Source organism: Adiantum capillus-veneris, chromosome 30, assembly GCF_014529385.1.
Source record: "Adiantum capillus-veneris isolate H3 chromosome 30, ASM1452938v2, whole genome shotgun sequence".
Taxonomy (NCBI): Eukaryota; Viridiplantae; Streptophyta; class Polypodiopsida; order Polypodiales; family Pteridaceae; genus Adiantum; species Adiantum capillus-veneris.
The window spans coordinates 98,130,784-98,157,917 of NC_140960.1; the positions used below are offsets into that span (position 1 = coordinate 98,130,784).

Sequence of the window (27,134 nt, forward strand, 5' to 3'; positions counted from 1 at the left end):
TCCTCAATATCTTCTGGATCACTATCTTCTCTTCCCTTAACACTTTGATCCTTATTCATGCAATGGGAATATTTACTTATGTACCAAGTTCAGACAAGCTGTAAGTAGAATTTTCATGCATAAATTTTACAACGTATGGTTTAAACCATCTTTTTGAGAACTTATGCATGATTGTGTGTTGGTTATCAAGGCTACTATTATACACTAAAACCCAGTCACCTTTGTCAATTGTTTTGATCCTGAGCCGATGTCACTTAGTAGTCCTTGTTTTTCAACCTTGCATTTTTGATTTGTTCTTTTGCAGTCTCAATGTGTCCAGGTCTTCTTTCTAGTTTCCTTATGCGCAATGCAAGGAGATATTTCATGCTAAGCCCCTCTTGCCAAGGTAGTACATGCCATGTGGGAATTGTATCTTCAATTGGCATCACTGGCTTTTAACCATACATTAGCTCCGCAGACATATAGCCAGTTACTGAGCTATATGTTATACGATAAGCCCATAAAGCATATGCCAATAGTTTTGGCCACTCACCAACTCTTCCTTCGCAAGCCTTGGCCAAAGATTTGATGATAGGAGGATGCCCTCTTTCACTCTTTCCATGACCTTCAGGGTTGTAAGCTATAGTAAGAGAAAGCTTGATTCTTAATATGGAAAAGAACTCCCTTGCTTCTGCGACATCCAGCTCACCTCTATCTGTAGTGATATTTCCCACACAACCATAACGGCAAATCACCTCATCAAGAAGGAATTTTCATACAACTTCTGTGGTTTTAGCTCTTAATGCTTGCCCTTCAACTTGGTTAGTTAGGTCCTCTCATGCAAGAACTAAGTATCTCATCTGCTAGATTTTGAAAAGGCATTGTGACTAGATCCACAACCCATCTATAGTGCGTGTCTAGTGGATATGTAGGTATGCAATCCATCACGATGTCGGACATTTGAATACATTTGAAAAGTTACACACGACTCTACGAATTGAGATACATCTTTATACATACACTTCCATCAATATTTTTCTTTCAACTTGGAGAAGATTGCCTACACACCCGTGTCCCAACCCATAGACTCTCATGAAACTCTTGCATGAGCTTTAATTGAGTCTCTTTTTTACAAATAACCCTTTGTGGTGTAGCACCCTTTTGTTAAGGATGCTTCCACAAGTAACCATCCCTCAAAAAGTAGCCATATGCTTTTCTGCATATCCTCCTGAATTCTTGTTGAGACCAATCATCCTGTTTTGCTAGAGTACTCAAGTAACTTCCAATAAGAAGCCAATCACCTTCATAAATCTCTTTCAAGAACAATTCAAGTGGATTAGTTATGCATACATTGTTACCTTTGACATGAGAGATAGAATAGAACTTTGTGCCTACATCATCTCCCTCATCAATCATTTGTGACTCATCTTCATCCTTCGTGGCCCTTGATAGCATATCTACCACTGTATTGTCTTTACCTACAATGTGCTTAAACTCGGGATTTAAGGACTTAATGTAGGAAATCCACTGCAACATAGCAATGTTTGGCATTGAGCAGTCTTGTAATCTTCCCAAGAAGTGGTAGACAATCTGTTTCTACAACTAATGGGATGAATAAGGTCTTACGTGACTTTATTCCTTAAATTACAATGCCTTTCATTGATGATTTCCCTATCAAAGGATGTGAAGAAAGTGACAAAGATGAAGCTTTGGATCTCAAGGGATGTCACAGGTTTTTGGTAAATCACATATATGATTGTGATAAAATTCTATCTAGGTTGGAGGAAGTGAATCTTACTTTGTCAAGGAAAAAGTATATGTTTTGTGTCAATGAAGTTCTCATTGTGGGGCATATGTGCGGGCAATTTGGTAGGAAATCTTGTCCAACAAAGGTAGATGTCATACAAGAATGAAAGAAACATGCACTAGCATCAGTGAGGTAAGAAGTTTTTTGGGAGCATGTGTCTTTTATGTTATTTAAATTCCACATTATGCACATGTAACTGATCAATTGCTTAGAAAGAATTAAAAGTTTAAATGGACAGAAGCACATGTAAAAGCAATGAAAAAGCTAAAGGAGTTGCTCTAGTCAACAACAACTTTGAGAAAGGTAGACTATGAGTGTCAAAGGCCAGTAATTGTAACAGTAGACACTAGTCCTACAGGAATTGGATGGGCAATAGGGCAAGATGACGAAGAAGGACACAGGTATGTGGTGAGATTTGGAGAAAAGGTACTAAGTGCTCGCCAAAGAAACTATCCATAGATAAAGAGAGATTTATGGGATATGGTTACAACCTTGCAAATTGGGAAAGATTACCTAATTATTTGCAACCAAGTTGGTTGCTCCTTGCTGCAAGGTACACATCCTTACCAAACCCAAAGGTGTCCTCATGGTTATCAAGCCTCTACTTTTGATTGCAACCTGGAATTAATCATACGCTGAGTTGAGATCCCCCATTGAGTAGATTGCCCTCCCTGTAAACACTTCTGCAAACTCATCCACAATTGGACCTGTACCTACATTTCTAATTGTCACCTTGTTCACTGGTTGCATATCTTGGATGAAGCGTAGAGCACCATTCTTCTTTGGGACTGTGAACCACCTGTTTGAGTATGGAGCACAAGAAGGCTCCAAAATTCTCATTTTGATCTTCTCATTCAATAGCTCTACTAACATGGGCAAATGAGCCTTTGGAATTGGAATAGGCCGCAGATTCCAAGGAACATGAGGTATTGTAAAAATTACCATAGGAGCTACAATAGATGGATCAACACATCCTATCTCATGTGTCTCAAATGCAAAAGCCTTATCGTGCTGTGAGAGCATTTCTTTGAAGCACTGTGTCTCCTCCTGTGTTAGAAACTCCTCACAACCAATCTGCAACTCTTGAAAAGACTCCTTTGTGAAGGTGTGCCCAATATTTTTAGGATTCCTCAAACTTGGTTTCAAAGAAGCCTTCTCAATCTTTTCCCAGTTGTTGGATAGTAAGGGTGAAGGTACTAGTTTCATCTTCTTTGCCACACTTTTGTATTTAGTTTCAACATGGAATTTTGGGCCAACTATTTTCATAAAACATTGGTGTTCTTTAAAGGCTTCTATGACTTGATATATTTCCATAGAGCATACTTCCACAAATTCATTTTGAAGATGCAAACTAGACTCCATTATAGCATCAAGCTCACCCGTAGTATCTACAAAAGAAACTTGCTCACACAAGCCCAAAACATTTTTAGTAGGCTCTAACGACCCATTCTCTTTCATGCCTATTTGTACATTATGTACATTTGCCTCTCACATCTCTTCAAATCTTCAAGTTATGTAAAACATACTGATCCATTTTTTGTTACCAAGGAGCCCATTGAGAACGTTTCACTTATTTTTGGATCAGACAAGACCCGTTTTCTTTCTGTACCACTGCAATGCCACTTTACAATGGTACTTGGTCAAAACTCATCATTTCCCTATGGTCATGAAACTCTTTGCTCACCTTTGGTAGAGGATGATATCTGAGGTTGTCACGATTATTTTCATGGTTTACACAAACTGTGAGAAATTGAACAACACGTTTACCATCTTTGCTTCGTATCCTGGCATAAGCTAAACCATCATCCATTACCTTTGTTTCCATTCAGACTCCCACACTGTAGGGTTGTCCAAGGATAAGATGATATGAAGATGTGTCCTGTATAAATAAGTTTTGCTCAACCTTTACATCACCTATTGTCACCTTTACACTTGGACATGCTGCATACAATTGACCTGATGAATTGTTTGCCACTTTGACCATACAAGAATGTTCTTCGTCCATTGGCCATTTTGCATTTGTTTTAAAGAATTTTTGACATTATATTTATTTCAGAACCATGGTCAATTAGGGCAACAAATGGTTCTTCAAGATCACCTACCTTGATCAATGTCTCTGTAGTAGCTTGTGCCCAATGGCTTCTATAATAGTGGCTCCTAGGATTACTTTGAGATTCTTCCCCATCATCATCAAATTTCACTTTCCTTACATTTCAAGAAGATTGGTAGCATCCCACCATAGCTCCATCACCTTCTTTAGCATGCACTTGTACTCCTTGTGTCTTCACAGTATCGCCTTTAGCTTGTGGGCGAATAGGCTCTTCAAGTGTTTTCTTCTTTCTCTTGATGATGTCGATAATTTCTTCATGGAATTCATTCTTGACTATGCTAAGCACATCCCCCAAAGTAAACTCAACCTTGCTATTCAAAATCCTCTCCTCTAGAACTTTCTTCAAGTCTGTAGCAAGCTCAATGTCAGATTGTAATTTGTAGGATGGTCTTTTTAGCTTACCTTTTGTTGGCTCTTGTTTCTTCCTTGTTGTAGATTCCTCCATGGTCACTTCTGGTGAAGGTGCCTCCTATGTTGGTGGTGTTTGCAAAGGTGCTACATCATTTCTTCCTCACCTTCTTGTAGCTCTTTTTGAAGTCCCTTCATCACCATTTTCACGCCTACGCTTTTCTTCTACAATAGCTTCATGGATTTGGTAGTTTGTAATGTAGGCATGGATAGACATTGAATCTAGTGGATCACTCCACCCTGTTTCTAGACGTATGCAATCAAGTGGTTCATGTAGAATCTCTTTTGTAAGCTTTCCATTTTTAGCTAATTGCATGACATTTGGCCAAAGTCGACCATAATGGTCACTCATCTCCTCATCACTAAGATGGTCAATTTTTACTCCATAAGTAGATGCCTCAATTGAAGAGGTGGCATGGTTATTTGCAATATCTTCAACTAAGGTTTGCATTTCCCCCTTCCCAAAGTTATTTCTCAAGGGTAGACCAGTCTATCTTAAGTGGATTTTACCATCCTTAAAAAAGACAATATCTTTTTTGAAAGAATCACTAAAACTATCACAATCCCTTCTTACATGGTCTGTACTATCACACCAAATACATCTATTAACAAACCCTTCTTTTGGCTATTGTCTTTGCCTTGAAACTGGCCCTGATGTGGTTGGCCTTTTTCTTCAAGATTTGCGAGATTCACTTTCAAGTCACGCATTCCCTTCACAAGCTCATCTAGCATGGCCTCATCAAACTTAGGAGCGATAAAAGTAGGCTTTACCATTTTGTCAGAAGTTGAGGTGGAAGGACTTGTAGTGTTTATTACCATCTTGTCCCTTCTTCTTTGTCGTTTGGCAAGCAATGAGACAGCACCTTCAACCTCATTCGAGTCGGACATCTTCAAGAAGAAGATCCAAATTTTCTTAAAACTCTTTACCTGCAGCTTGTAAGAAAAGATCTCTCTTCTATGCATCTAGTGTGGCCCTTTCTGTCATGATGAGTTGTGCATAGTGCCGCTCAAATTCCCTAAGTAGCTCCGTTATTGATAGTCCTTGCTTTGGCTTGACTACCCATTCTAAGAATGTCATTTTGGTCACTCTCTCAAAGTCCTCCGTGAAATATTCCTCCTTTAAAGCTGCTTTGAGTTCTTCCCAGTTTGTCCCATGCCCATCTTTAATTCCCTCAACAAGTTCTCTTATTTTCTGGAGCAACAACTAGCTCAAAGATTTGAATCATCTCACCTTCTGCCACGCGATGCAACTCCATCACCTTCACATACTCGCATAATTACTTGGTTACATCTTTGTCATTGAGTTGATCCTTTCTATTGGCGACCGCTTGTATGGCTTTGGTTGTTGAAATCTCGCTTCTTTCAATGGAATGTTGTTGTTGCATGAACATTGCAAATGCTTGAAACATTTGCATTGTTTGCTGGGTCAAAATGTATACCATGTTTCTCAACACAATCACCCATGGTTACCCAAAAACTCTCACATTGGCAGATTTGCATCGGGTTTACCAAAAATATGTGCAAAAATTTGTGGTCTTGCCAGGAAAGCACCGGGATTTTGGCTGTGAGATTTTGTGAGTGAACTCCAAAGACTAAATGAAGGAGTTAAACCATAGATGCCATCAAGTCTAGGGTTTGCAAGGAAGTGCAATCAAAGAAGCCCCACTCTCTCTCTCTTGCACTCACACACACAAAGAAAGAACACAAAAGAGAATATCAAAACAATACAAAGATAAAAACATCAAGGCTATGGTCATATCGCATCATGGGTAATATGAACGGGTTAATAGATGAGTTAATGGCGTTTAGACCAAACAGGCTACGAATTGTTCTTTGGAATTGTAGTTTTGTGCTTACTATAATACACATGTTTTGTCTAGTGATTGTGATTAATTGTGTGTACAAATCCTCTTGGTTCATAGCAAGATAACTACACTTATGTCAAAAGAAAAGTTATAGTTTATAAGGGGTAGTATGATGAGATCCGATGAAATAAGTATTTCATTGTGCCTTTCTGGGCCAAAGAGAAACACTATACGTTGTTGAAAGTGTTTTTTTACGACTTATCCATAATTGCAATAGATCGCACAGAGTGAAAGTGATAGAAATTTACATCATGTGGATTATTGATCTAGGATAACTATAGTATGTGAAAAATGTAGACATGAGAGAAATGAAGAGAAGAGAAGTTTCCCTCCCAAGCCCTATTCTTGCTCGTAGGCAATAAGGATACTTCGGGGAAAGATGTACTTGTAGCAAGGAGAACCTAGAATTTGTAGAGAGAATGAATTTCTAAGAGTGAGAGAGATAGGTCTGGTTAGAGAGGGAGATGAAACTAGAGATATATGTTGGATTAGAGATGAAAGAAAAACAACAAGAAATCAACAAAATATCAAAGTAGAACACATCTTACTTGACAAACCCTTCGGGAGTTATTCACCATTTTTGATGTGGAGAGAGAAGAAGAGGGAAGACTTCAAGGCGGAAAACAACAAGAAATCAACAAAATATCAAAGTAGAACACATCTTACTTGACAAACCCTTCGGGAGTTATTCACCATTTTTGATGTGGAGAGAGAAGAAGAGGGAAGAGTTCAAGCCTTGATTGACGTACCAAGTTCAAGTCCTTCTTTGATTAGATCTTATCTTCCAAGGATAGATTACAAGAATGGCTAGTCTTCCTCTAAGAGCAAGTGTAGGCTTAAGCTTATGTTTATGGCTAAGTACAATTAGACATTACTACTCTCATGAATTCATCTTATAAATGGTTTACAAGGAAGAATAGGTCTCCTTTTATAGGTGAAGGGAACCCCCAAGGGTTACACAAGAAAGAGAAGAGCCAGTGTGAACATGACTGGAAAAGTTTGAAATGGGCTATCTCTGCATAATGTGGGCAGGCTGGGCTCCACCATTTTGATCATAGCTCCTCAACCGTGGCTGCAAATAAAGAAATAAAAATAGGGGTAGAAAATTAAGCTCATTAGCTACGACTCCAATTTTATATACGTTTTTCAATTTAGATTGGAACCTTGTGTAAAAAAATCATCAAAATAGGGCACATAAAAGCCTAGACTTTCATTTGATTCTAATGGACACCTCGTGCAATATGAAAACATGACATTGCTCCTTGACAAATTTTTGTAATCATGCTTGTAATAATGCATTAAAATAGGTGTATCTTTGAAAATCATGCAACCTAGTGTCCCACTACGATTTGATTCCTTCCTAGTAGCTATTAAAAAGAAATATAAGAAAAATATGAAACATTAGAAAAAGTTGGACTAAAAAATGGGCCTTGTAAGAATTGTTAATGTGGCATAGCTTTCAAAAAGTGGAGATCGGTAAATTTTTTGCAAATAAGATCCAAACTTGTCGGAGGTTGGATATTTAGATTCTACTCTTCAAATGCTATCTATTGATATATAGCATGCATGTATCGAACATTGCCTTCATGTAGATCTAGAAAAAGGTGATTTTAGATTACCGTAACGGTAACAAAACCTGGCTGATTGAAAAAAAATGGGATAACTTTCATAGAAGTCATCCAAACTTTTCGGACCTTGGCTCTTTAGAATCTATTTTTCAAGAACTTTCCAATGATAGGTCATATCATGGGGTTCTAAGCAATATTTAGAGGGGTCTACCGGGTTGCTTTCTTTTGTACAACTTTGATGATGTGGCACTCTTAAAAGGCCCAAAAATGAGTTCAAAATTTTCCTAATGAATACATAGAATATATGTATATTGGAAGATACCCTAGATATAGGATCTAGCTAGGGTATGAGATAAAAATGATATAGTCGAAATTAAAAAATCAATGGTTTCTGTCCCAAGTTAAAGAGATGGAGCTATTGACGCTTTTTTCTATAGTACTTTCTAATGGTAAAGTAAGAATATGTTACCCTTGCAATAAATAACATTTTGAGATAGAAAGATTTTTGTATACTTGGATATGCATAAATACATTATAGGAAATATTCTTATGTGACTAAAAAGTTGCAAGATAGATCTTGTAGCATTCGTTCACACTATGTACGTGTCACAACAGGACATCGCTTTACACAATGAAATACTTATACACAAAAGGGCCATAATATATTTTTATTTATTTTTTGGGTTCAACTAGCTCAGTGCTAGGTAAGTGAGGGTTTTTAAGGAGATATGGAGAAAGTCCACATAATTCTCATTTACTTGCATACTTTTTCTCTTTCACCAAAAATTATACAAAAGAGAGACCATATCATATGATTCCAATATCTTTTTCCATATCCATAATTCTTCCCTAACTTTTTTTATTATGTAGTACTAATTATTCTAACACCATCTGCTCATTGAGCTAATATCCATGAATAGTCCACACACTAGTCTCACCATATATTTATTTCTTAGCTCTTAATGCTCGCCCTTCAACTTGGTTAGTTAGGTCCTCTCCTGCAAGAACTAAGTATGTCATCTACCTGATTCCTAAAGGCATTGTGACTAGATCCACAACCAATTTATAGTGCATGATTAGTGGATATGTAGGGTGCAATACATCATGATGTCGGACATTTGAACATATTCGACAAGTTACACATGACTCTACAAATTGAGATACATCTTTATACATACCTTTCCACCAGTATTTTTATTTAAACTTGGAGAAGGTTGCCCACACACCCTTGTGTCCAGCCCATAGACTCTCATGAAACTCACAGAGTAACCATCCCTCAAAAAGTAGCCATATGATTTCCTACGTATCCTCTTGAATTCTTGTTGAGACCAATCATCCTATTTTGCTAGAGTACTCAAGTAGCTTCCAATAAGAAGCCAATCACCTTCATAGAGCTCTTTCAAGAACAATTCAAGTGGATTAGTCATGCAGACATTGTTACCTTTGACATGAGAGATATAATAGAACTTTGTGTCTACATCATCTCCCTTATCAACCATTTGTGACTCATCTTCATACCTTGCCCTTGATAGTGTATCTACCACTGTATTGTCTTTACCTGCAATGTACTTAAACTTGGGATTTAAGGGCTTAATGTAGGCAATCCACCACAACATAGCAATGTCTGGCATTGAGCAGCTTGTAATCATCCCAAGAAGTGGTAGACAATCTGTTTATACTACCACACATGCACCAATTAGGTACTCTTTCCCATTTTTCAAGGCTATAAACATACCCGATAACTCTCTCTTTATCTGTGGATAGTTTCTTTGGCAAGCACTTAGTACCATTGCTCCAAATCTCACCACATACCTGTGCCCTTCTTCGTCATCTTGCCCTATTGCCCATCCAATTCCTGTAGGATTGGTGTCTACTATCACAATTACTGGCTTTTGACACTCATAGTCTACCTTTCTCAAAGTTGGTGCCCACTAGAGCAAATCCTTTAGCTTTTTCATGGCTTCTACATGTGCTTCTGTCCATTTAAACTTTTGATTCTTTCTAACAAATTGATAAGCTACATGTGCATAATGTGGAATCCGAATAACATAAAAGACGTGTACACGCTCCCAAAAACCTTCTAACCTCAGTGATGCTAGTGCATGTTTCTTTCTTTCTTTGGATCAAATCTACCTTTGTTGGACAAGGTTTCCTATCATATGGCCCACAAATGTGTCCCACAATGAGCACTTCATTGACACGAAACATAGACTTTTTCCGTGACAAAGAAAAAATCACTTCCTCCAACCTAGATAGAATTTTATCACAATCATATATGTGATTTACCACAAACCTCCGACATCCGCTGAGATCCAAAGCTTCACTCTTTGTCACTTTCTTCATATCCTTTGATAGGAAAATCATCAATGAAAGGCATTGTGATTTGAGGAATAAAGTCACGTAAGACCTTATTCATCCCATTCATCATATGTGAAACCGAGTTGGTTGCTCCCTGTGGCAAGGTACACATCCTTACCAAACCCAAAGGTGTCCTCATGGTTTTCAAGTCTCTACTTTTGATTGCAAGATGGAATTGATCATAAGCTGAGTAGAGATCCCCCATCAAGTAGATTGCCCTCCTTGCAAATGCTTCTACAAACTCATCCACAATTGGACCTGTACCTACATTTCTAATTGGATGAAGCGTAGAGCACCATTCTTCTTTGGGATTGTGAACCACCATTTTGAGTATGAAGAACAAGAAGGCTCCCTGTTTAAGTATGGAGCACAAGAAGGCTCCAAAATTCCCATTTTGATCTTCTCATTCAATAGCTCTACCAACTTGGGCAAATGAGCCTTTGGAACTGGAATAGGCCGCAGATTCCAAGGCACATGAGGTATTGTAAAAATTACCATAGGAGCTACAATAGATGGATCAACACATCCATCTCATGTGGCTCAAATGCAAAAGCCTTACCATGCTTTGAAAGCATTTCTTTGAAGCACTTTGTCTCTTCCTTTGTTAGAAATTCCTCGCAACCAATCTCAACTCTTGAAAAGACTCCTTTGTGAAGGTGTGACCAATATTTTTAGGATTCCTCCAACTTGGTTGCAAAGAAGCTTGCTCAATCTTTTCCCTGTTGTTGGGTGGTAAGGGTGAAGCTACTGGTTTCACCTTCTTTGCTACACCCTTGTATTTAGTTTCAATGTCATAATAATCAATAGCTAATTCTCCTAAATGATTTTCTCATATTAAACTGATCATTTAATGTGGAAAAGTGCCAGGGGAGAAAAAGCTAGAATATTGGTTAAGCTAGCAGACCGGCCACAGTAGGGATCCAAAGGGGGGGCCATCTGCAAAAGAGCCATGTGCAACAATGGGCTAAAAAGATCCTAAGGTTCAGCCCATTAAGACTTCCAAAATGCTAAGGTTCCAAAATTCAAAAGTTGTGTCCAAAGGTCAACCCTAGGGAAAATTGGATGCTTTGTGTGTGCCCTAAAAGTCTTTGCACATCCCTACATGGGAGGGGGCGAGCCCTTCTTCTAGGGGATGAGAGAGAAATCCACACACACACACACACACAGGCTCCCTTTACACAAAGGGAATGAGGGACACATGTCAGCTCCCTAGCCCAGATGCCCACAAGGTGTGCCAATTTCTATTGGATGACCCTTGAAGTGGACCAATGAGAATTAAGCTAGAGTAAATCTAGTTTAATTAATTTAAAAACATTTAATAATAGAAACCAATGAGAATTAAGTCTCCTAGAAGACTATTGGGCAGTCTCCCAAGGGGTCCAATGAGCATTCAGGAGCCCCATGGCTTGCCTGATTCCTATTGGCCAGGAGGCAAAGGGGTCCAATGAGAGTTTAGTTTAATTATTTAATTACCTAAAGCTTTCACAAAAGGGGAAAGGGGGACACATGTCAGAAGGCTATCACTTATGCTGCTTAATTGTGATTGGCTTGACTTGGGGAGGGCCAATGAGGCTGCAGGAAGAGCAAATAGCAAGGGGGATCGCCCAAGAGAGAGAGGGGGACTGATTTTTGCAAGGCATTATCACACACACACTCACACACAATCTATGTGTGAAGCAAAGAAGACTATCTCTTCCCAAGCTTTAATGGAGATCTCATCACCTACTCCAAGCTTGTGAGATAGAAGCCTACATCAACACTCTCTTGGCATGTGGATGCAAATCCAACCAAGAGCCAAGCTTCAATGCATGCTCATCTCCTCTACCAAGCTAATAACTAAGCTAAAGCTATGCTAATATGAGTGATTATGTGAGGAGATGTACATCTTTCTCGTAAGATACTCCTTCTTCCTCTCAATCTACTCTCATACCCTGCTAGCTCTCACCATCTTCGAAGGTGTGTGAGGTCTTGGGTCTGAGAACGGGGATAATTAAAGTTGTGTTTGTTAAGTGTTTTGCTTAGTGCATGAAGCTTTCATCTTCATTGCACTAGCTAGTCTTGAAGGAACACAAAGAATTGTATTGTACAATGTCTCTCTTGATGGTAGAAACCATAATACAAAGCCTTTTGGAGGGGGGACTGGCTCCATGCAAATCCGGTCCTCAACTGTTGTCATTAGCTTAATTTCTCTCTCTTTTGAAAGTATTGTCGATGCTATCTAACTAGGTGTTATGCTTTTTGTTGCTCTCTCCACCCAAGCACTCTTGTAATTCTCATTAGGAATCTATTCTAATGAAATGCCCACTATGTTCATGCTAATTTCCGCTACATACAAGTTATTAGGCCATTAAATGTTACATTCAACATGGACTTTTGGGCCAGCTGTTTTATGAAAACATTGGTTTTCTTTAAAGGCTTCTATGACTTGATATACTTCCATAGAGCAAACTTCCACAACTTCATTTTTAAAATGCAAACTTGACTTTATTATAGCTTCAAGCTCACCCATAGTATATAAAAAAGAAACTTGCTCGCACAAACCCAAAACATTTTCAGTAGTCTCTAACAACACACTCTCTTTCATGCCTAATTGTACATTATGTACATATTGCCTCGCACATCTCCTCAAATCTTCAAGTTTTGTAAAAAAGACTGATCCATTCTTTGTTACCAAGGAGCCCATTGAGAATGTTTCACTTATTTTTGGATTAGGCGAGACCCGTTTTCTTTCTGTACCACTGTAATCCCGCTTTACAATGGTACTTGGCCAAAATCCATACTTTTCTCTATGTTCATGAAACTCTTTGCTCACCTTTGGTAGAGGATGATCTCTGACGTTGTCATGATTTCTTTCATGGTTTACACAAACTGTGAGAAATTGAACAACACGTTTACCATCTTTGCTTCGTATCCTGGCATAAGCTAAACCATCTTCCATTATCTTTGTTTCCATTCAGGCTCCCACACTGTAGGGTTGTCCAAGGATAAGATGATATGAAGATGTGTCCTGTATAAAGAAGTTTTGCTCAACCTTTACATCACCTATTGTCACCTTTACACTTGGACATGCTGTATACAATTGACGTGATGAATTGTTTGCCACTTTGACCATCCAACAATGTTCTCTGTCCATTGGCCATTTGCATTTGTTATAAAGACTTTTTGACATTATATTTATTTCAGAACCATGGTCAATTAGGGCAACAAATTGTTCTTCAAGATCACCTACCTTGATCAATGTCTCTGTAGTAGCTTGTGCCCAATGGCTTCTAGAATAGTGGCTCCAAGGATACTTTGAGATTCTTCCCCTCATCAAAAAATTTCACTTGTCTTACATTTCAAGAAGACTGGTAGCATCCCACCATAGCTCCATTAGCTTCTTTAGCATGCACCTGTACTCCTTGTGTCTTCATAGTATCGCCTTCAGCTTGTGGGCGAATATGCTTTCTAAGTGTTTTCTTCTTTCTCTTGATGATGTCGATAATTTCTATATGGAATTCATGCTTGGCTATGCCAAGAAGCTCCCCAAAGTAAACTCAACCTTGCTATTCAAAATCCGCTCCTCTAGAACTTGTTGGAATTAGGGTTGTAGAGAAATTCACACAGGTTGGAGAAGACAAAGGAAGCTCAAGGCACACAATAGAGAGTGTGTTTCTTAGTGTGCAATGGAAAGATAGATAGCCCTAGAGTGATGGGAGTATATACAATGCTTGGGGGAAAAAACCTCCTAAAGAGAGGAAAAATGCCCCGGCGGTTCTATTGTGTTCACACACATCACTACCACATGTATATGGTAACAAATCCGCCCTGGAGTTATGCGGTGAACGAGAGCTGGCACATGAGTAAAGGGAAGTGCCATCCCCTGAGGGCATGATCAATCCACAAAGGGGAGTCAGCCCAAAGCTTTGTGGAAAGCTTCAAGCTTCTCAAGAGACAATGCCTTTGTGAAAAGATCTGCAAGGTTGTCCTTTGTTGGTACATAAGCCAAGCTGATCTCTCCTGCTGAGAGCCTCTCCCTTATGTAGTGGTAATGCACCTCAATGTGCTTTGTGCGAGCATGAAAAATTGGGTTCCTCGCAACTGCCAATGTGCTCTGACTGTCAGTGTAGATAGTGTTGGCAGTGTCTTGTCCAACACCCAAATCAGCCGTTTGAGCCATACACACTCAACCGTAGCTGTGAAGACTGCCTTGTACTCAGCCTCACAACTCGAAGTGGCCACAATAGGTTGCTTCTTGCTCAACCATGATATACATGAACTGCCAAGCATGAAACAAAAACAACTTGTGGACACTCACGTGTAAAAACAACTAGCCCAATCTGAGTCCGAAAAAGCATATAAGTCTGGCGGCAATGATCCCCCCTTGGGATAAAATAAGCCAAGATGTAAAGTGCCACTAAGGTAGCGGAAAATCCTCTTGACAGCCTGCGAATGCTTAGACCCTGGGCTATGCATAAATCTGCTGACCTGTGAGACTGCAAACTGAATATCCGGCCTCGTGTTGTATACATAAATGAGGCAGCCAATGGCAGTTTGATAAAGAGTGACATCAGCAGGATCACCAGCATCATGTAGACTCAACTTCAAACCTGTTTCCATGGGAGTGGCAATAGGTTTGCAATCCTCAAGTCCAAACTTACATAGCAATTTCTCTATGTAACTTTTCTGACACAAGGCAATACCACGAGCACACTGCTTAAACTGTATACCCAAGTAATGATGCAACAGCCCCAAATCTTTCATCTTGAAAATAGCATTCAAATCAGCCTTAAATTCAGCAATATATCTCTCATTGGGTCCAGTGATCAGTAAATCATCGACATAAAGAACCACAATGAGAAGTACATCACCCTCACACTTTACTTACAATGTGCTTTCTGTTGGACGGTTACGAAAACCTCGTTTGACCAAATGAGTGTCAGCTTTCTCATACCAAGCACGAGGAGATTGCTTCAACCCCATACAAAGCCTTCTTACATCTGCACACTTTGTCCTCTTGTCCTTTTATGACAAAACCGCGAGGCTGTGTTACATAAACTTCCTCAAATATGTCACCATTCAAGAAAGAAGTAACAATGTCTGATTGATGTACATCCCAACCAAAATGAGCTGCCAATGCACATAGAAATGCACAGTAGTCATATGACAAGTGGGAGAAAAAGTCTCTTCATAATCTATCCCTTTTTGCTATGCATAACCCTTTGCAACAAGTCAAGCCTTATGGCGATCGATCTCACCATCCGGCTTGCGTTTCAACTTGTAAAACCACTTCGTACCAATGGCCATTTCGCCAAGAGGCAAATCACATAAAGTCCATGTGTAATTTTCTATAAGTGCATCATATTTTGATTGCATGGCAGCCATCCAATTTTTTGAATTCAATGCTTCATCAAAAGACAGAGGCTCCTCAACATCATGTAAGCTAGACACAGCCAAAGCATAACAATCTGATTCATAAGATGCAAGGAGAGAGCCTGAACGAGTACGACTAGACAACGGTGCATCCAATTTACTGTCACGCAAAGTGTGCACCAGCCATTTTGGCATACCTCTAGCCTGCTCATTTTTAGACCTTTCCTCATCAAGTACATCATGTACATCTGCTTTAGTAATAGGATGATCTGCCATAGGCTGTACATTTGTCTCATTGGAAATTACATTCGTATTTCCACCACTGAAAAGAGGCAACAAAGTGTCATAAATGTCATGTGAGCTTACATTACTATCTCTAGTACATGACAGCTGAACAGAATCTTCCACAAACACTACATCCCGTGAAACCAAAATACGCTTTGGTTGCTGATGATATAACCTGTAACCTTTGCTTTCAGCACTATAACCAACAAAAATACATTGACAGCCTTATCACCCAATTTTCTGCGCTGTGTTTGTGGCACCAAAGCATCTTCCAAACAACCAAAAACACGCATGTGCTCAATAGAAATCTTTCGATCATGCCATGCTTCATATGGAGTAATAGACTGCAAAGCTTTTGTAGGACACCTGTTATGTACATAAGTGGCACACATGATGACCTCAAGCTAAAAAGAATGCGGCAAAGCTTGACTTTTGACCATACATTGTGCCATTTCCGTAAGTGACCTGTTTTTCCTCTCAGCAACACCGTTTTTCTGAGGTGTATAAGGCACTGTACATTTGGTGTTTTATCCCATGACTAGCCGGGTCAAAGCATGGTTTGGTGGTACAAAAAGTAGTGTCCTTGACACAACATATGCTTGGTGATTCTTGTGTGTAAAAACCATGGGCATTTTTTTGGAATTGGGGAGGGCAAATAAACTTCTTTTTTAAGTGGACGTTTTTTTAACTTTAGAAGCATGCAATCCTAAGAAGAGGTGGGGGTGACGGCGGGGCCGGGGGTGGGGTTACGGTTGGGAGCTTTCACTCCAGCACCTCTCTCTCTCTCTCTCTCTCTCTCTCTCTCTCTCTCTCTCTCTCTCTCTCTCTCTCTCCCTCGCACGTCCCTCTCCCTGTGTGTCTCTCTCAGTTTTGAACCCTCTCGCCTTCCTTGCCACCTCCATAGCCACCGAACTGCTGTGTTCGAGCTCTCTCTCTCTCTCTCTCTCTCTCTCTCTCTCTCTCTCTCTCTCTCTCTCTCTCTCTCTCTCTCTGCAAATGGATAGTAGCACAGGAGATTACTGTCTTGGTGATGCTCAAAACCTTTCTTTCGATGACATAGAAGGTGATGCTCAGGACCTCTCTTTCAACGAGGTAGAAGGTGATGCACAGGTCCTCTCTATCGACGAGATGGAAGGTGACACACAGTTCCTCTCTTTTGGCGAGGTACAAGGTGGCCCAAGCAATGTTCAGCAGATGCACATCAATTCCATTAGTAGTAGTATTCCAGCCGGTAATCAAGCTTTTCTTTGTGATTATTGGGCTGCAAAGAAACGCGCACAGAGAAGCAAGGAAATACATCCTACGTCTGCTCTTGGATTACAGGAAGCCAGGTCAAGAAAGAACATTTGTGCAGCGGTGGCTCGATGTTGGCGCAAGCAAACAGTAGGGATTGCAAAGAATGAGCAGAAAGAAATATTCCGGCAACTCCTGGACCACCAAACATTTTCCTTGCTGCAACCATCAAATTTCAGCAAAGTCGAAGACATTGTTGTATCGGGTGTGCGCAACACTTTGACTCAAATCAAGGTCCCTCATTCAGCAAGTGAACTTTTTGTAAAGAGAAGCTCTTTGGCAATGATTCTGAACAATAGTACAAACTCCCAATCAGTAAACCAATCCAGAATGGCTAGTATCTTGGGGATCCATCGAAGGAATATAGCTGCAGCAAGCTCACGGCTAGAGAATAAAGATGAAAATGAAGTGTTGCCATTGAGTGCTTGTGAGAGACAATTGCCACAAGGAACCGTTATTACCAATGAAACAAGAGATTTGGTATATGCCTTTTGGACATCAGAGAGCAGAGTTTCACCCAACAAGAAAGACATATGCAAGATGAGAATTGGAATGAAAAGTGTCGTCAAACATCCTATACATCTACTCGATGAATCTCAGGTACCAACAACTTCTAGTAATTGTACATCTTGTTTGGTGCTACTTAAGGCTTATTTGGTCCAGACAGTACCAAATTTGGTAGTCTGCTGTACGGCAGAGGGTGTTTACAGTACCAAAGAATATCCATAAAGTACCAAATCCTAGCTATCGACTGCCAAAGCCTATCCATAGAGTTTAAAACCCTCTCTATAGAGTACCAAAACCTAATTATCCAGTACCAATGCCTATGTATAGAGAACCAAAAGTCTATTTACAGAGTACCAAACTTAACGGATACCACCAAAGCCTCTCTGTAGAGTACCAAATCCTATCACTATAGGACCAGGATCTATTTACAGGGTACCCCACACTTCTGATAGTACGAAAGCCTATATGTAGAGCACCAAATCATGTCTATCGAGTACCAAAGGCTATCTATGGAGTAACAAAGCACATCTGTAGAGTACCAAATCCGGTGTATCTAGTACCAAAGCATATGTATGGAGTACCAAAGCAGATCTGTAGAGTACCAAATCCGGTATATCGAGTACAAAATCCTAGCTATCGAGTGCCAAAGCCTATCCATAGAGTTTCAAACCCTCTCGATAGAGTACCAATACCTATTTATCCAGTACCAATGCCTATGTATAGAGAACCAAAAACTATTTACAGAGTACCAAACTCATCGGATACCACCAAAGACTATCTGTAGAGTACCAAATATTCTCTGTAGAGTACCAAATTCTATCTGTAGAGTACCAAAGCCTATCACTATAGGACCAAAGTCTATTTACAGGGTACCCCACACTTCTGATAGTACCAAAGCCTATATGTAGAGTACCAAATACTGTCTATCGAGTACCAAAGGCTATCTATAAAGTACCAAAGCACATATGTAGGGTACCAAATTCGGTATATCGAGTACCAAATCCTAGCGATCGAGTACCAAAGCCTATCCATAGAGTTTCAAATCCTCTCGACAGAGTACCAAAACCTATTTATCCAGTACCAATGCCTATGTATAGAGAACCAAAGTCTATTTACAGAGTACCAAACTCATCGGATACCACCAAAGACTATCTGTAGAGTACCAAATCCTCTCTGAAGAGTACGAGATCCTATATGTAGAGTACCAAAGCCTACCACTATAGGACCAAAGTCTATTTACAGGGTACCCCACACTTCTGATAGTACCAAAGCCTATATGTAGAGTACCAAACTCATCGGATACCACCAAAGACTATATGTAGAGTACCAAATCCTCTCTGAAGAGTACCAGATCCTATCTGTAGAGTACCAAAGCCTACCACTATAGGACCAAAGTATATTTACAGGGTACCCCACATTTTTGATAGCACCAAAGCCTATATGTAGAGTACCAAATAATATCTATAGAGTACCAAAGCCTACCGACAGTACCAAATCTACGGTACCATATTTGGAACTTTTTGGTAGTGTTGAACTTGGGTGCACGTCTGTTCACTATTACACTACCAAATTTGGTACTTTTGGGTACTTTTGAACTTGGGTGCATGTCTGTCCACTATTATAGTACCATATTTGGAACTGTTGAAAGCCAGTTTTGGCACTACTGCAGTAGTGAAATTTTACCAGTACCATGATGTTGGTTTTTTTCTGAATCGTTTTGTTTTTGTGCCATAGGTTGAGCTGTACCAAAGATTCAAGAAGGCTCACCCAACAGTGGTAGTGTCTCTTAGATGCTTCGAGGCATTGAAGCCATACTTTGTACGGAAGTTGAAGGACAGAAATACTTGCTGCTATGTGGTTCATGTGCAGATGCTCTATTTCAAAGAGGCCCTTAATCAAATGCGGCAGAACAAGTTCGGGCACCACGGGAAAGGTCACCTTTGCACTTGCTCCGTTTGTTGCAGAGGTGATGAGAGAGGAACGTGTTTTGCAAACCAAGCAGTGTGTCAGCACATCACCGTTATGTGGGAATCCATCATGTGCCCAAAGCCTCCAAATTGTGAATACCATGCAAAGAAATGCTTGATGGGGGACTGCTCACAATGTGGAGTACGGAGGTTGACATTTTGTCCTGATGAGATAGCAGAGGATAGCAAGGAGGTGTCTATGAAGGTTTTCATGGAGGTTGGAACAGGACAGGTTCACGAAGGTGGGAGTGAGAAGAAGAGAAAGGACTTGATTGTGCAACGGATGAAAAGTGGGACTTTTCTTAGCCTATTTTCAGCCCATCTGATAGGCTTCATCAGGCACAACTTTGTCTTCCGCTGGCAAGCCCAACAATTCAAGGACTGTTTGCTGAATTTTCCTAGCAACGTTGTAGTATCTATTATTGACTTTGCGGAGAATTATTCCTTTAAAGTTCAGAATGAAATTCAGTCAATGCATTGGTGGTCTACCCAAGTCACAATACTTGTGCACATCACTTATTTAAGAAATGCAGCAGGTGGTACACAGAAGACGCTACACTTCTACATATCGGATGACAAGCAACATGACACATTGTTTGTACAACATTGTTTCTTGCTGCATGACAAGTGGCTGAAAGTTCGAGGACATTCTCTGCAACAACATTGGGTTTGGTCAGATGGTGCTGCTTCACAATTCAAGGCCCGTAGACCTTACTATTTTGTGGCTAGGTACTATCAAATGACAGGCTTGCACATGATGCATAACTTCTCTGCATCCGGCCATGGAAGAGGTGAACATGATGGGGCAGGGGCAGTCATCAAGAGAGCTTTGATGCATGAGGAATTGAAACTAGATGGTTGGCGTATGAAGTGTGCAGTCGATGTTGTCAACTTTTTGAAAGCAACTTTTCAGCCAAGAGAACAGTCTCAGAGGTGTAATACGCAAAGAGTCTTTTGGCTTATTGGCGCGAATGAAGTGCAGCGCAATCTGCAATGGGACTGTGAGCGCATTGTTGGATCCCGCTCATTTCATTGTGCTGATGGCTATTCACAGGACAACCGCACCGCCATACGCTTTTGATCACTTTCATGATTTTGTGATCCGTGTATGCGTGGGTTGTGGAGAAGATGTAGGAACAGAATGCACATTGACTCGAATGGAAATATGTTTGCATCAAACCCTTGCCAGAGTCCAGGGATACAATTAGGGATGACGAATCAGATGACGAGGAGGAGGGTGGAGATTCAACATCGATTTCGATGAGCCAAGTGTCCAACCTACCACTATATGAAGGATGCCCTGAAATGTTAAGTGGCATGCTGTCCATAGGGGATAATTTTGCAGTAAAAGCAGCTGAGGCAAACGAGGGCTTCTACATTATCAAATGCACAGAAGTGTTGTACCAAACGGTGAAAGCACAAAAGGATAAGTGGCATAACAAAATTGTTAGAGGAGGGAAGGTTGTTGAAGGCTTTTTTTATGGCCAAGTTGAAGGAAAAGCTGATACATACCGGCTATTGGACCACACATCTCCGGCAATGATCTACTCACATCTTGTTAGGGCCATACGTTTCCCGATGGAGCCTATTGCAGGATCCCTAGGTCAAATTTTACAATACAAGTTGTCTACTGAAGTATATGAGAGGATATACAATAGCATGCCATATCATGATGATGAGAGTGACGAAGGTGCGTCCATGTTACTTGAGGGCAATGAGAAGCCCTGATTGAACAACTGAATCCGGTAGTCAATAGTACCAAATGTGGTAGTCAACAGTACCAAGTGTATTCCGCACTATGTGCTTTTTAGTGACTGAGTCAACTTGATTTTTTGGCCCTGAGCTTTATCTGTTCTCTCTATCTAGTTCTGTGTTGGTATGTTACCTTTCATTACATTACTGTTTCAGTTGTACTCACTATATGTGCATTTGGTACATTTTGGTACTGTTGAACTTGGGTGCTTCTCTGTCCACTATTACAGTACCAAATTTGGTACTGTTTGGTACTATTGAACTTGGGTGCACGTCTGTCCACTATTACAGTACCAAATTGGAACTGCTTGAACTTGCTGTATCACTTATGGTTTACTTTATTTCTCTATCTGGTTCTGTGTTGGTATGTTACCTTTCATTACATTACTGTTTCAATTGTCCTCACTATATCTCTACTTTTTGGTACTGTTGAACTTGGGTGCACGTCGGTCCACTATTGCAGTACAAAATTTGGTACTGTGTTGAACTTGGGTGCACTCCTGTCCACTATTACAGTACCAAATTTGGTACAATTTGGTACTCCCTGAACTTGCTGTATCACTTATGGTTTACTTTATTTCTTGGTATTTTTCAGTTTGTCTATTCGTATTTGATACGACCACCTTGAGCAATGTCTAGAACTACGTTGATAACATGAAAGGTATGCCAAACATATATGCTATCTGCCTCAAAAATTAAAATGTTGGTCAACCTGGTTAGCTCCAAGAGGTTTCAACAAAATTAGTCAGGGGTTTCAACAATAGAGATCAAGATACCAAGACAGTCTGAACAAGAGAAGTGGTTTTCCATTATGTATAGTATCGGGTTACAAAATTCCACTATTTACATGATTATGGCAATCTGCTACCTCGGGGGATCAAATTTATAGGAGTACCCCTCCATTTGTATGAAGTAATCAGTAATGTACCCAGAAATATCGTCTTCAGTGTCAAAGACTGGGTTTTTGCGAGTGTACGCTGTTGGGTACCGATCCCTTATCCACCCGAGCAACCAAGGAAAAACAAAATCCAGCAAGTAAAATGGGTAATCGGTTCCTACTACCATGGGATCGTATGATCGGATTGCCATACAGTTTTCATAGTCATTTTTAAGAGGCTTGTATCTACAATCATCTACAAGAATAGTGTTGCTGGCATCGTACTTCGGGTGCCTTGCCCACAGCGTCCGTAGCTTCTTCAGGAAAATGGGCTTATCGCCCACGTGTTTGGGCACAACCTGCACCTCCGACATACGGGCCCGCCATATTTCACAGTCCTCTTGGGAGACAATATCTGCTAATGCCAAAAAACAAGGTTAAGAGGTATGAGTAACTTATGTCCTGCAACATTCAAAGCACGCATGCTTTACCTGCAAAATATTTTTGCCTTCTATGGTTTGGGAAGCACGCATTCACCATGTGTAGCAGTTTTTCCCTTCTACAGCAGGACCACAACACTAGGTTGGCTTTCTGTTTAAGCCGTAGGATGAACTGCTCCGCATCCGGCCTTACAAGACAAATTACATTCCCTCCGAGATGGAATACCTGTGGCGTGTGCTCCTTTGGCAGGCACTCAAGTTCCTCAGGGATTTCGCTTCAGCTGGTTAGTAGCACGCCATTAAGATCAAGCACAATCGTCTAGCAGCCACATCAGGCTGCAACAATGTGCTTGCCGGTGCCTCGTCTAGCCACCAACTTACTACAACACCAACAAACATAATGAGTGGGGACAAATACACAGTGCAAACATCATATCTAAAACAGAAAACTGGTCCAAAAACTACCAAATTTGGTACTGTATTGCACAAGTGATAAGGACTATCCGAAATCGCAAGTTCAAGAAGTACCAAATTGGTACTGTAATAGTGGACAGACGTGCACCCAAGTTCAACAGTACCAAAAAGTACCAAATTGGGTACTGTAATGCACATATAGTGAGGACAACTGAAACAGTAATGTAACGAAAGGTAACATACCAACACAGAACTAGATAGAGAGAAAAGATAAAGCTCAGGGCCAAAAAATCAAGTTGACTCAGTCACTAAAACGCACAAAGTGCGGAATACAATAGATTCTCACTGGCTACAGTTTGCATGCACGGGATAATTGATCACGGGTGCGATTGCGCTTCTTTCTCTGCAAACAGAAAAGTTCCTGCAGGATCACGGAATTAGGGGAATCACCTCTCCGCTTCGAAACAGCATCGGCAGCAGTAGAGTCAACGCCCCCGTCGGTGCTGTCCACAACAGTATCGTTCGCAAGTACTTCTTCCTGCTCATCCTCGGCCTCCCTCCGATCTTTTTTGCCTTCCGACCCCTCTTTGCCCTCCCCTTCACTCCCCTTTGTGGTTTCCACCCCCTCCCCAACACCCCCCTTTGTGGGTTCTTCCTCTCCCTTCTTGGCCGTTGCTTCATCGAGCTTTGTGTTGGCAGCATCCTGGCTTTCCTCCGCATCCAGCTCCATAACAACAGGGACTTTACCTTCCTCCTTGTCCTTGGTCTTTTTACCATCTCTGGCCTCCTCCTCAATTTTCCTTTCGCTGTCACCTGTGTTTTTATCATCTCTGGCCTCCTCCTCACTTTTACTTTCGCTGTCACCTGTTGCCTCACATCTTTGTCCCGTCACATTGTCTTTCCCTACAGAATTACCTTGCTTTAGATCGTGGAGAACATATGATATCTCCCTTGTCACCTCATCCACGTCCCATATTCGACTTGCAGCCGACTTTGTGGCGTGCTGGTCAGCAACTGCAGCATCCTGCTCCTCTACAAACACAAAGAAAGACAACACATACTAACTTGTATGAAAACCTCACTGAGTTGCAAGTGCGCATATGTATTCAAAAATGCACACATACTTACTCTTGACAACTTGAAGCCCACTGGCCCAGGACTTTGCCAAATCAGAGATTACCATATTACAACCCGGCTTGACACACTGATCCCTGCTTTGTAATAGAGCACTGAAGCACAAGAGATGATACTGGTGTCGGCACTCTAGCATGAAGGTTTCGACTACATGTGCGCACTCCAAGGGCTCACCGCATGCAACACACATACCAAACACCGGGATCACATTTACCGAATCATTAACCTGGGGCCTAGGATATAGCAGGAACCTCTTCCCAAGCCTGATATCAGACAACATCTCCTTCACAAATAGGGTATGCTCTTGACCTTCCTTCCATTTTTTCTCCAGAGTGTCATACTCAGCCTGTTGACAACCAGCGGTCCCAATTAGTTTCAAAAACTACCAAGAAGTCATACCGAGACTGGTACTTCTAAGCACTGTACTACGAAACAGAACCCAAACTACCAAAACCACCAAAACTACCAAAAACTACCAAACTCGGGAATCATATAGTACCAAAAACATATAAATACCCTCAATGCAGAACTAAACTACCCAAACCTTATCAAAACTACCAAAAGCCACTTTTTGCAGCACTTTCAAATAGTACCTAAAAGTACCAAAACTACCAAAATCAAACTACCAAAAGCCACTTTTTGAAGCACTTTCAAATAGTACCTAAAAGTACCAAAACTACCAAAATCAAACTACCAAACAAGCTTTTTGCATCACTCTCAAATAGTACCTAAAAGTACCCAAAACTACCAAAATCAAACTACCAAAGAAGCTTTTTGCAGCACTTTCAAATAGTACCTAAAAGTACCCAAAACTACCAAAATCAAACTACCAAACAAGCTTTTTGCAGCACTTTCAAATAGTACCTAAAAGTACCAAAACTACCAAAACTACCAAAATTGAACTACCAAACCCACTTTTTGCAGCACTTTCAAATAGTACCTAAAAGTACCAAAACTACAAAAACTACCAAATCAAACTACAGAAGCCACTTTTTGCAGCACTTTCAAATAGTACCTAAAAAAACCAAAAGTACCAAAACTCCCAAAATCAAACTTTCAAATAGTACCAAACAACCAAAACTACCAAAGAAAAACTTTTTGCAGCACTTTCAAAAACTACCAAAACTACCAAAATTACCAAAATCAAACTACCAATTACACTTTTGTAGCACTTTCAAATAGTACCTAAAAGTACCAAAACTAGCAAAACTACCAAAGCTATCAGAATAAAACTACCATACACCTTTTGCAGCACTTTCAGAAAGTACCTTAAAGTACCAAAACTTCTTCATAGTAACAGAAATACCAAACCATAAGACAGAAGGAAACCATAAACTACCTAGAATAAAAACAGTTCTACCATGAGTACCTAATACTACCAATCCCACCAAACCAAGCATAAATAGTTCTATCAAAGGTACCTAACACTACCAATCCCACCAAACCAAGCATTAACAGTTCTACCAAAGGTACCTAACACTACCAATCCAACCAAACCAAGCATAAACAGTTCTACCAAAAACTCCCAAAACTACCAGCACCTGTTGCTCTAGAATCTCCTTGTCGAGCAATGACGTATCTTCACTGATTCCGTATCGACGTAGCATCCTTCGACTGGCAGCCAAATCAGCTTCTATCACATTGATTTCTACGTCATCGCTAGTGTTGGCCTCTCTCAGTGTTTCCAGTTGGGTCTCATATTCCTTGATGTCGTCCATAATCTGCTTGACAAGTTTATTGGAACCCTCTGCCCTCAAGAGTGTTCCTTCTTCTGCTTCAGAGACATTGTCAGCTCTTTCAGCTGTCCGAGGGACTCTCCCAACCATAGCTTCAAGGTCCGCAATATAATCAGGTGTCTTCTCCTCATGATGCTGTGGGGGGACTTTCTGTGTAGGGGGCATACTACCGACTGGCGTAAGTTGGGGCTTCTTGGTATTTGACGGGTGGCCTCCTTGGGACGCACCGTTTGCCTTTCGCCAATTCTCAACCTTCTTTTCCAAGCCTCCTGGTCGGGAGGAACACATGTTGAGTACACTCTCACCAAACCTGCCCCATGCAACCCTATGGCCCGCAGGGTCCTTTGTGGCTGCATGACACTTCTCATATGCAAAACAACGCGCAAATTTTGTAGTGATCTCCCCACATGATGGTGGGGCTTGGTACACCTTATGGAACAGAAACCTGCATTCATCCTGAAGCCGTGGCTGCACGTGATTTAAGTAAATCTTTGTCTTCTTCTGGCTGGAATGTCTGAATACAGTGAGCCACTGGTCATCGGGGATGTCATCTTCTGTAAGATCCTTTGGCAGCACCCCCTCCATGCTCAAACCATACTCATCATGAAGCTCTTGTGCTATATAGCAAAACTTTGTCAAGATAGGGTAATCCTCCATCTTGTTTTTTCCTGCGATGTGGAAACAACACGCAAGTAAAGACATGCCCTCATTATATGCCTCATTTCAGTTGTGGAAAACAAAACACATGGAATGAAATGAATGTATGTCATTCAGGTGACAATTGAAAAATTCAGTTGTGTACAAAGCCAATTTTGGTTGTGGTTAGTATCAAATTTGGTACTGGTTAGTACCAAATTTGGTACTAACCAAGTTTGGTTATGCTGACATCCCTACTGAGCTTCAACTTTGTGCTATGCTCATGCACAACATATACTAATTTTTTCACTTGCATGCATGCAAGTTAGCAATCAAAAGAGCAGCTTATACATGTAACTTTGTAACTTTCCTAAACCCTAAATTCCTAAGAAGATCCCAAACATGCACATGTACTTGCTGCATGCAAAAAAAGAAAATGCAGACCTCATCAGATAAAAGACATGCAGAAGCTTGCATGCATGGAAAAGAAAATGGTAAATCACCAGAAAACGCACAACTCTCATAGCACCTACCTTTAGATGTTGTAGATGACCGTGGAGTCTCATCATCGGCAAAAAGAGGCCCAGGCTTAAACGAAGTCTCCATGGACGCAGCAGGTTTCTCCCTCTCCACAAAGGAGGCCCCC

The 27,134-nt window shown here is 40.6% G+C and overlaps 1 protein-coding gene across 1 annotated transcript; it reads right to left on the reverse strand.

Annotated features, from left to right (window-relative positions):
- Window positions 1-23,262: 23,262 nt before the first annotated feature.
- Window positions 23,263-24,423, reverse strand: LOC147418483 (uncharacterized). The gene is made up of 2 exons (XM_086506675.1): window positions 24,111-24,423; window positions 23,263-24,014 (listed from the first exon to the last, which is right to left on the reverse strand). The coding sequence occupies exons 1-2, from the start codon at window positions 24,394-24,396 to the stop codon at window positions 23,332-23,334; spliced, it is 969 nt and encodes a 322-aa protein (XP_086362801.1). The 5' UTR covers window positions 24,397-24,423; the 3' UTR covers window positions 23,263-23,331.
- Window positions 24,424-27,134: the final 2,711 nt, after the last annotated feature.